The sequence below is a fragment of the Callorhinchus milii genome, unplaced genomic scaffold (assembly GCF_018977255.1).
Source record: "Callorhinchus milii isolate IMCB2004 unplaced genomic scaffold, IMCB_Cmil_1.0 Scaffold3, whole genome shotgun sequence".
NCBI lineage: Eukaryota > Metazoa > Chordata > Chondrichthyes > Chimaeriformes > Callorhinchidae > Callorhinchus > Callorhinchus milii.
This window is the reverse complement of record NW_024704744.1, coordinates 64,473,041-64,485,178: the sequence shown is the minus strand read 5'-3', so window position 1 is coordinate 64,485,178 and position 12,138 is coordinate 64,473,041. Positions and strand designations below refer to the sequence as shown.

At 39.0% G+C, this 12,138-nt stretch overlaps 1 protein-coding gene across 1 annotated transcript in view; it reads right to left on the bottom strand.

The window, feature by feature from the left end:
• Positions 1-1,495: 1,495 nt before the first annotated feature.
• The window catches only part of wdr27 (WD repeat domain 27), a 215,713-nt gene continuing 205,070 nt past the window's right edge, over positions 1,496-12,138 (bottom strand). The window contains exon 24 of the mRNA XM_042333122.1: positions 1,496-1,686. Coding sequence (XP_042189056.1) covers positions 1,639-1,686 — 48 coding nt within the window. The 3' untranslated portion in view covers positions 1,496-1,638. The remainder of the gene's footprint in view (positions 1,687-12,138) is intronic.

Here is a 12,138-nt window from a genome sequence, read left to right as displayed (position 1 = left end):
TGATCTGTAGTAATGATATCAGAAAAGATTGTAAGATGACTGGATTCAGAAATAAAACAAGAAGTCTAACTTTTAAAACCTGGAAATTAACTGGACATAAAATTCCATGAACAGGACGTACTGTACAAATAATACATTCCAGCAGTGAGTAAAAGGCTGTAATCTAATCTCAGGTTTCAAATTCCAATTACAAACAACTCAAGAAATGACATTTACTGTTTATAGCATCAGCCGAACATCTCTATTAGATTAGTTTGTCTTGGAAATTGCTTCCAAACGTCTTATTAGCCACGTATTTAGCTTTTCAATTTGGGTTTATTTATTTCCACATAGTGGTCATGTGGTTCTTCTTCAAATCTTCCCTAGCAACTTAAAGATCTGCTTGTCCTCATCGATTAATAGGTTGTGAGCTCTGGCTCAGTACATATTGTACTGTACAACATGAAAAGTTGCTTCAGTTCAGTTACATGGTATTCTTTTAGAGATAATACCAAGGATGAGAGGTTTGAGTTATCATCCAGACTGAGGAAATTGGGGCTGTTTCACTAGAACAGAGAAGGTTGAGAGTTGACATTTAAAGATTTTTTTGATGAGTAGAAACACAAATGAGGGAGAAAGGAATATAGGGGTAAAGGTGGGAGGAATGGCAAGGAATGGGAGTTGGTTAGGGTTACCATATTTACAGCACATATAGAGCACAGAGTCATCCAGGGATACACAATACAAATTGTACTCACTACAGTTCCTGATGCTGGCAGCACTGGAGAAGCTCGGTGGACTCATGGTTGTGTTTTTCTGCTGAGCGTATCTGTTTTATTGTTCTAGCCCAATTTGTTGCTAAACTCAAGACAGGGCAAATTTGCCCAGGCACACACTACCTCATCCAGGGACTGTCTCCGGAAATGTGGGCATGTGTTCACCCTAGGGTTGGGTGGAGTATAAACACCTGCACAAACTAATTGGGTCAAATGGTCTGTTTCCATGCCATATCACTCTAACATAACTATGTAAATAATTTCCACAAGTTGGTGAGCAGGGAACAAGAGGTTATCAATTGAAGATTACAGTATTACCAAAAAAACTAAGGGAGAGGTTAGGATATTTTTTTTTACACAGAGGGTGTTGGGAACATGGTTTAAGCACAATCCATAATAAATTTAAAAGAGAATTTGACAAGTATTTGACCAAGAGAAATATTAGCGATACAAAGAAAGTGCAGGGAAATGATACTAAGTGGTTAGCTCCGACAGAGAGCAGGCATAGACTCGATGGGCTAAATAGCCTCTGTCTGTGCTGAGGCCTATTCTGTACTTGTGTGATAGATTACATATTCCATTCACTGTATAAAGCCTAGTAAAATCCACTGTCATAAAATTTTAGCTTCTTCACTAAATCCTGAAATACATCCAGTAGTTCTAGGGTTTCTAAGCATATTTTTAGAAGATGTATTTACTGCAAAGAAGCAAAGAACATACTTTTGTCACGACCTTCTCTGGTTTCCGGTGTACCGCAGTTATAATTTGGTTTCCATTGTGGAAAACCCTTCAACTTCTTCATCTATTGTAAACAATGTCTGCTGTGTCCAAGTTATAGGTCCAGTTTTCAAGAGTCCACTGTGTGCTTTTTGGTTTTCATTCCTTACGGTACATAGAGTTGGAGTTTGCCATCCAGGGTGGCCGTGGTGAGCTACAGCAAGGAAACAGAATGTTAAAAACCACTTCATAAATGTCACTAATCCTGAAACTCATACAACATTATCACTTCTTTGAATAAGACAATGTCCTTTATTAGAATTTTTTAACAGCAAAATACAGTAGTTTAGCCATTTAGTGTTTGCTGTCCATGTTACATAGTATAATGGACTCTGGATAGACTCTAAAACTCCCAATTTCCTTGTGTCAACAGTGCAATGATTTGGTTAAACTAAACCAAACATGTACACTGCTTAGTGATAACCATTCATCATGACAGATACTCGTGAAGTATTTTATGGCCATATATTAAAACAAATCACCAGCTTGTAGCAGATGCTACTGTTATTTAAGATCTTTTATTGTGTTAAAGATGCAGACACCCCCAGTTGTATATTTCCTAACCTATTGATAGGAAAGTAAAAACAAAACCCTCTTTTATAAATCTTTCAGAAATATTTCCATTGGGAAACATTTGAGTTTTTTACAGACTCTGAGTAAGGGGAAAGATCCAGAGAAGACCTGGAGATGAGAGCCACACCATCGCCACACTCTACTTCTTAAGGCTTTGGCTTGCAGGATTAACATTAGCCGAGTGACAGTCTCCAATCAAAATTTCTTTTTCAATAAATCTGTGTTTAAAAATAACGACAAATTATTGTCATTCTTTCCATTTTAAAAGGGAGTGGGGGAGTGATAACCATCACTATTTAAAATGATTTTATCGCTGGTGCCTTTAGTTTTCAGTGTAGGATATAATTGTACACAATTTTCTGGTCATCCCAAACTATCAATTTATAAACAGTTTATCAGTGAGAAACAAGATGACTGAAATAATCACTCTGAGCAGGGAATCTGCTCTCTATCAACATTGGTAACATTTTAGGTCTGTCGCTTTATTCATGGAAAACTAAGATTATTCTCTTAAAAAACATTCAAGTGAAGTTTTTTTGGAATGGAGTTTAGACTGGAATTGACGTGAAATACTTCTAGTTACTGTAAAGAATTCCCACTCAGAGTTCTTACAACAATTTGCATTTATATTGCGCCCTTCACATAGGATAGATCTCAGAGGGCTGTACAGTGGCGGGATTGATGACAAGATCAAGATATCCCAGAATATATGACCGATTGTTTCTCATGCTGGTGAATTTGCAGCTTAATGTAGTTTACCAGAGGTAAGACACAAAAATACGCCACAGCAGTTTCTTTGACTCGGTTTCACAAGAATTCAAAAGAGATTCAGATGAAAAAGGACCTACAGCACATTTGATTTCATGCTTCCAGAATACCAACCCTACCATCCTCCCATCCAGGAATAATACAATACAAATTTATGTTTTACAGCGCCTTTCACATCGGGAGGACGTCCAACAGCGCCTTAAACTGCTGGCTGGCATACATACTGGGGGTGGGAGCTGAGGGGAGTTGCGGAGGGGAAAGATAACCAAAAGCATAGTCAAAGAGATACATCTGTTTCTCAAATTGTGTTTTTTAAATAATTCCAGTGTCCTGACCTCAACCACCATTCCTGAAAAACTGGTTCTAATGATCAGTTACCGTTCCGGTAAATAAAACTTCCTGGTAGCTGTGCTCAAATTGCCCTTTGTGACTTTAAACCTGTGTCCTCTTGTTCTGCTGTCTAAGTACAATTTGGAAGTACTGTTCTGAATTTATGTTCTCAATCCCATTTAAAATCTTATAAATCTCTAAAAGGCCTTACGAAGGAAATATAGTGAAAGAAAGTCACTTAAGTACATTTATCTGCAGATAAGCAAAACACTTATTGAAATAAACCATGGATTAAGAGACGTATATACATGATCCAATGAATTGCAAGCAATCTTTTGTGAAGAGTTGTGAAAGAGCCAACATACCATTTGAGAAGTTAAAACTGCAGTATACCGCAGGAAGCCCAAATCCTTGCCTCAAACAACACAGTTTGTTTTGTTTCTTAGCTCAAACAGTGTGGAACAATTTATTTTATATAAGATTTAACTACTGGGAAGAAAACCTGATGTGAAGATTTCCAAAAATGGTAATGTGGTTTTAGGACAGACTGCCCTCTTCCCTCGCCAACACCAATTCACAGTTAGTAAAGAAGACATCATTAATTTTAGTACTATTTTGCAAGAATTAAGTATTGAAACATAGTGATGGCTGCCAAACTGCACTCCAATCCCAAAGTGACTTGAATTGAACCTATTCTTGCCAGTTTGGCAGCCTAGCTCAGTTGGTAGCACTCTCACCTTTGAGTCAGGAGGGGTGGGTTCAAGGCCCACTTTGGGACTTGGAATTCATATAATCTAAGATGACACTCCAATGCGGTGATGGGGGGGGGGGGGGGGTGCTGTATTGTTGGAGATGCCATCCTTCGGATGAGATGTTAAACCAAGGCCCCATCTGCCTGTTCGGGTGATTGTTAAAGATCCCCAAGGCACTATTCGAAAAGAGAATTCTCCCAGAGTAATGGCCAACAATCCTCCAAAAGTTGGTCCTTCGCTCCATGGCTTGCTGTGCACTAATTGGCTGTCACTGTTGCCCACAAAACAGTAAATGCTGTGAAATACATTTCGTATAGTGCTTTTCATCTCCTGACATGAACTAAATTCAAGGATTATTATTATTGTTGTAATTTAAAAACGACTTAAAATTGCCAATTTGAGCCAATTTAAATCTCTGTGTCTGCATTAATCCACTGGGGTCTAGATTTGGAAACCACTTTTGTTACTTTCATTGCAACTTCTGGTTTGAGATTTACAATTTGAGGTTCAAAAAGCTCCACCACCCATCTATTAAAGTGGGCAAAGGCAGAAAAAAAGTGGTGCTTTACTTTCAGGATTTGTTTCTGACCTTGAACAAAAGTTCTTTTTTTAACCTTTGCAGATTTTCAGGATTCAATACAATCCTTTCTTGTCTCAAAATTGACTCTAGCCATGATGTTACAGAATATAACAGGATAGATGATCATATATATAAAGGAGAAAGCATTATTGAAACCAAGTATCAAAGAATTCCTATGCAATACAATGATAGATAAACTTTCATGTTAAGTGCTTTATAATATCATGTTAATTGTCAATAAGTTATACTTCTTTACATTTTGATAACACAAATACTAGTTTTATATTCTGCATAACCACTTTTATATTTATGACAATTAGTTTTCTTTACGATGGTGAGAATAATCTAATATTCATGTTTAAATTATGCTTTTCAGTGCAATATTATATGGATATCTTCACTTCAATAAATATTGCTGACTTATCTCAGCAAACAACCATGAAATGCATGACCAATTGTATTTAGGGAAAAGTTGGTCAGGACACCCAGAGACACTCCCTTCTCTTTTCAAAGAGTGTCATGGGATCTTTAACGGCAGACAGCAACTCAGGTTAATGTCTCAACCGAAGGACAGCACCTCTGACAATGCAGGAAACCTCTAGCAATGCAATGAGATGTCAGTCTAAACTGAGATCAAAGTTCAACATGGGACTTGAACCCACAAGCTTTGACACAGAGGTGAGAGCGTTACCAACTGAGCTGTTGCACAGTAATTTAATGCTGCACTGTTGTTCGCTCTCCAAACCCTTTTAATGTACTTCTTTTTAAAATATCTATCGCATTCCCTTTTAAAGAATTGGCAGATTTTGATCCTAAAAATATTTCTTGGGCATGATCGCCTCCTGCAATACTTCTCTGCTGTAGTGCCATTGCAACTCGCAATTCCTCCCACTTAAACTGTTGAAGAACATAGTTCACAATTATAAGAAAAAGCACCTATTGCTTCTCTTCCATTGGAAACAAAGTCTAGTTCCAGGCAACATCTCTACCTCAGTCCACAGAATGTGTGCCTCAACATCTGTATCAGCACACCTCCTTCCTAAGGTAAATTCTTCCTGAATTTTGCGCATCCTGTAAATGAAAATGGATGAAGTCTGCTTTCTTATTAGTTGTTGGGTATTGCAAAGGTTTTTCTCACAAAGCCAGAAACAAACATTCTTCGTCGATTTTAGCACACCTTTATTTTCCTCTAACCACCCACACTTAACTCTCAGGTTTCATTCAAAACACAAAATAGACCCCTTTATTTTGAAGCAAAACACAGATTTTATCAACATAGTGCAATATAAATTATAAATAAATTATCGATAATTTTAATGCAAATGGTCTGTGAAAAATAAGATTTCCCATCATCTTATGCTTTACAACTGTTTAGTATTGGTAGAAGAATTCCTTGACCTACATAGAGCTAGTTGTCTTAACCTTAATGTACATGTGAATTTTTTTCTTCTTGGTTGCTAGAATCAGCTTGGCTGAATATCTGTCTCAACCATATCCCATCCTAACCACATGGAATGTTGTTTAGACTCGCTGAGTCTTTTGAAATATATCGGGAACAACCTCTCCCTTACCCATCGATGCCAATGAAGCAATCAGAGTTGCACTCTATTCAATGTATTTATCAGTCCATGAAGACTCTGATACCAGAGCTCAATTTGTGGTATTTTATTAATGGAATTTCATAATAAGTACATTGAATAGCACAAATGGAGATTCCTTTGGTAAACAAGGAGTACGAAATCTGCAGAAACTCTGCTACAAATCAATCTATTTCTGGAGTGAAATTCCCATAGGTCTCCTGGTTTAAACACGGCAGTGTAGTTATGGGGTGCGCTACATTGTTGGAGGTGCCATCCTTTAGAGAACACATTAAACTGAAGTCCTGTCTGCCTGTTTAGGTGGACAGTAAAGATCTCATGGCACTATTTGAAAAGATAAGGGAGTTTCTCCTGGTGTTCTGGTCAACAATCCCGCAAAATAAAATTAGTCATTCACTTCATTTGTTTGCAAATTAGCTGTTATGTTCAGGTACAAAATACACAACCACGACACTTTACAATAAATGCTGCGAAGCACTTTGAGACATTCCCTTGACATGAAAGGCACTATATCAACTATAAGGATTATTATTATTATACGTACAGTAAAGAACGGGCACACCTATTCCAAGACTTCAATCCTAACTTCTCCTCTCTGTGCTGCATGGGAAAGGGAAGGTCTTTCCAGCAATGGAGCTGGTTACAGATCCAATTTTCCAGGTACAGCTATTTTTCCTGCTCTGATTTACAATTTATTTGTTTCTTCTGTGTCCAGATGGAACTCCAGATATGTAATTATTTAATCTAGTAATCCTACCTGCTGTCAGTTGGCCATCGGGCTTCCTAAGAACTGCAATCATCATAACCTGACAAATGTTTCATTCGACAGTAACGTGGAATAGTTTTCTGCATAAGTAAATCTAGATTTTGCTGTGTTCTTAGAGTGGAGGCAAGTTTTAACACTTCTAACACGTTTCCCTCACAATTGTCTTCTCTAATGTTTCCTCACATGAAGATAAAATTTGCATTAACATAGTGACCTTCACACAGTCTCGGAGCACTGTACAATGGTGGGGTTGGACACAAGCAAGGGAAGAGGGGGAGGTTATCACAGGCATAGGGGAATTGCCACGGAAATTGCCAAGTGTAGGTGGCATGCATGGAATTTTCAGTTTGGTTTGGATACTCTTAAGCAAGGTGATGGGTTTCCACATGGGTAAGACCACAAAAAATAGTGCTGATATTAAGGACTCTTCTCCTTGTCAAGGATCTCTACCAGAGGAAAGAATTGTCCAATAACTAACCTGTCAATGCTTTTCAATCAAACCTCCACTCTATGAAATATCCTCCCAGTTTACCCAGTTCCAACAACAACTTGCATTTATATAGTGCCCTTCATGTGGAGTAGCGTCCTGGAGGTTTGACAGGGTGAAAGGGAGGGGGGAGATGATCATAAGCACGATCAAAAAGTAAGGTCTTTAGGCAGGATTTGAAAATGGGGAGGGTGGGGGCAAGGCGGACGGATTGAGGGAGGGAGTTCTTCATCATAATTAAACCGCTTCAAATTAGGTACTCTATTAATCTACTAAACCATTGCTGGACACTCTCCAAAGTTAGCATAGCCTTCCAAAGATTGGGAACCAAAACTGAACACAAGTGAGATCTGACCAGCCTCTTGTTATAAGAGCCAGCAATCTATTTGCTTTATTGCTTCCTCATGGAAGGTGCATTGGATGGCATAGTCTCAAATGTAAACTTTGACGGGAGTCCAGAAAAATATTTTTTGTGTGTCTAAACAAATCTTCTATTGACATATACACAGCCCCAAAACAATCCTGCTAAATTATTTAGAAATAAATGATTGTATTGAAATTACTCAAACACAACATACACTTATAATATAATTATTCTTGTATTTGATATAGCGCACGTCTTCTCGACGTCTCAAAGCGCTTCACAGAATAGACTGTAAAGTGAATTGACCGCATATTTGTGGGCGAAATGCGGCAGCCAATTGCGCACAGCAATGTCCCAGAAACAGCCATGGATTGAAAATTACCAATTTATTATTTTGTTTTGTTTTGGAGGGATTATTATTAGGCGTATGGAGTAAGGAAACTTGCCCAAGGTTTCACCCTGCCTGAAATTGAACCCAGGGGTCTCGCTTGCAAGGAGAGTGCTCTAAGCACTGAGCTACAGGACTCCACTTATGCCACAATGCCAAGTTCTTGCAATTTTTTTCATTCATTCTTTAATCTTTATTTCCTTTCTTGCTCCCCCTTACCTCTGTGATCTCCTAACCACCCCCCCCCCCCCCCCCACCCCACCACCCCACCATCCTACCCGCTCCCTCTGCTCAGTAGGCTCCGGCCTGCTTCATGTCCCCCACCTCGCACGCCCCACGATGGGCAGGCAGGCCTTCTGCCACACTGCCCCCACCCTCTGGAACTCCATCCCGCAGTCCCTCTACCTTGCTCCTTCCCTTGCCTCCTTCAAGACGCGTCTCAAGATTCTCCTCTCCGACCGTGCTTTCTATCACCCTACTTCCCCCTGACTGTGACACTGTCTATCCAGCGCCTTGGGACGTCCTCCCGATATGAAAGGTTCTTTACAAATGCAATTTTGTTGTTGTTTTAGGGTGGGCAATGAAGCTGATTCTTAATTATTAAAGGGTCCTTTTAATTTTGAAATGTTACTTTCTAAATTTATTCTTAGGCATTTTTGCCTGGTGCGGTAGAATAAAATGTGCAATCCCCTTGTCCTTTTCAAAGATTTACCAATCTGCTTGATCCAAAAAAGAACTTTAAAAGCAATATTTTAAAGTAAAAAAGCTGTTCCACTGCCTGAGATTCAATAAAAAGTCAAACCAAATTGACTGTAAGGAAGAAACTTGGGATGTGTGCGAGCAACACGTGTCTAGAAATACGGGATGTTCACTTCCAAACCTATCTTTAAAAACAGGTTTAAAAGAGTCTTAAAGTGCTTCATGGGATTAACTGTAAAGTGCAGTGACTCTTTTATAGGAGAACGTGATAGTCCATTTGCATACAGCAGTGTCTCGCAAACAGCCATGAGGTGAATGAATGATCTTTTAATATAGGTTTACAGTCTAGTTACCAATCCAATGCAGTGCTTGGGATGTGCTGCCCTTGTCGGAGATGCCATCCTCCAGGTGAATCATTAAACTGATGTTCTGTCAGACTGATCAGGTGAACGGTAAACATCCAATGCCACTATTTGAAAAGAGAAGGGAGTTTCTCCTAGTGTCGCGGTGAGCAATTGTCCAGATAAAATTGGTCATTCACTTCATGGCTGATTGTGGGCACCACAACTCAGGAAGGATATATTAGCTCTGGAGGGGGTGCAAAGCAGTTACACCAGAATGATACCAGGGCTTAAAGGGTTAAATTATGCGGAGAGGTTGTATAAACTTGGTCTCTATTCCCTTGAGTTTAGGAGGTTGAGGAGTGATCTGATTGAGGTTTTTAAAGTAATAAAGAGATTCGATAGGATAAATACAAAAAAATTATTTGCTCTAGTAGGGGAATCCAGAACAATGACCATAATCTTAAAATTAGAGCTAGGCCATTTAGCACTGAAATCCGGAGGCAGTTTTTCACCCAAAGGATGAATCTAGATCTCTCTTTCCCAAAAGGCGGTGGATGCTGGATCCATTCACAACTTCAAGACTGAGGTGGATAGATGTTTGTTAGGTCAGGGTAATTAAGGGATATGGGGCAAGGGCGGGTAATTGGACTTGAGGTACAGATCAGCCATGATCTTATAGAATGGCGGAACAGGCTCGAGGGGCTGAATGGTCTTCTCCTGTTTCTATGACATTGCTGCGCACAAATTGACTGTGTGGTTTTGTCTGCAAATTGCACAATCACTACATTTTACAGTAAATTGTGTCAAGCGTTTTGAAATGTCTCAATGACATGATAAGGTGTTATGTCAAATGCAAGAATCATTTACTGTCTACGGGCTCTCCTTTTTGTGCTCTGGGAAGTTTCAATCCTTTTAGATTTGTATGAATAATGAAATGTTAACCAAAGGATGGGGGGAACAATGTTAATGGTTACATCATTTCACCCAGTAACTCTGAGATGCTGCAGACATTTCAATCAGATTTAAAGAAAGGAAAAATATAACACAGAATTAAGAAATGCATCCAACATGTACAATAACATTCCTTTGTAAAAACAGATCGAGTGAGCTACTCACCAAGGATATGAGTCAGTTTTACCACTGAAAGCCTTACTGAGTTTGCCAACAGCTCAGTTTAATGAAAGTGCTGTCTCATCAAAAGAAAACATTTTATTTGCATAACTCTGCCAGAAGATTTCTTTGCCTGTTTTTTTCAACTTTTGAACTCACAACTCTAAAACAATTAAATGTGCAGTTTGATTTTACATTATTTAAACCAATATTCCTCTGAAGTTATCTATTTTAATATTGAAGCCAAAGTCTTAATGTACACAGTGGTCTTAGTTGGAAAGTAATGCCCAGTTTACCAATGGTTGCTATGTTTTAGCTGGTTAACCTCCAGCAGTAGCTCAATAGACACTCTGGAGTCCCTCAACCCTGGCTCTTGCCAAACTGACCCAGGCTAAGGTAAGCACCGTGTTTCTCTGCAAGAAAGAGTGCACACTCCATAACTGACAAATAGAAATTTCCAGGCATACTCTTAGTGGCTTCGTTTAGATACTCTTAAGCATAGTGATGGGTTTCAACGTATGACAGACTCCCGACTGACCAAAACACAATGTAGACATTGTGACGGAAAATCTGAAAACAAAACTTATAAAGAACCATGTGAATGTAGTGGTGACACACCAGTGACATCCTGTAGGAAAAAGTACCAGAAACACAGTATACAACATCCAAGTTCCTAATTCCTCCAACATGTGACAGTAAACCTCATATTATTGGATCGTTTGCGAAAGCAAATAACAGTATAGCATGGTGTAGCTAATTCAGGAGTTGTAGGCAAAAGAATTAGCCTTGAGAAACTTTTTTTTAAGATGAAGGGAATTGAAAGATTGATCTGGGCAAATTATTCAATGTGCTGAAGTTTTCCAACACCAAAAGACACATGTTAAAAATTAGGAAGTTGGAGGAAGAAAGGAAGTCGGGCGGTTCTGTCTTACATAAACAGTTATAGAATATGTTGCCAGGGAAGGCCATTGAAAGAGACAGTGTAAATGGATTCATGATATAGGTGGATGTGTTTATGGCAAGCAATGCTGTAGCGGGTGAGAAGGCAGGCATGTCAGGTTGAGAACTAGCAAATCGGGCAGGCAGGTTGAGTTCAAAGTTATTTTTTCTGTCCTAAAACTAAAACTTACCAAGTTTTTATGCATATGAATCTCATAGAGACAGTTATGCAACAGGAGGCAATGAAAAATTATTTCCCAGCCAAAGCATTTTGCTTAGACTGACAAAAGTCCACTCTCCTGTCTCAAAACATTCAAAAGTAATTACAGCTCTACTGCCCTGAAGATGAGAAAATATGAAATCCTGGAATGTCTCCAGTATTGAATCACAGGCTATATACATGAGTAAAACTATGCTAAAATCCACTTGGACTATTAGTTCTGGGTATTATTAGATGTACGATGCCCCTTGTCCTCCTTTCCCCCACCCCCCACTGCAACCAATATTTTAATATACTCGCAAGGGTGATATGATACACTTAAATGATAAAATAATATTCATTGTATTTGATAAAGCCGTCTTTCACATCAGGAGGATATATTAGAGCACAGGTTATACTGTAAAGTGTAGCGATTGTGTATTTTCTATGCGAATGCAGCAGCCAATTTGTGCACAGCAATGTCCCACAAACAGCCATGAAGTGAATGACCAGTTTTATCTGAATGACTGATGGTCAGGACACCAGGAGAAACTCTCTTCTCTTTTCGAATTGTGCCATGGGGTCTTTTACTTTCATCCGAATGTCCACCTGAACAGGCAGATGGGACCTTGGTGTGATGTCTCATCCAGAGGATGATACTGCTGATAATGCAGCAAAGGCCCCAGCACTGGACTGGAGTGTCAGCTTA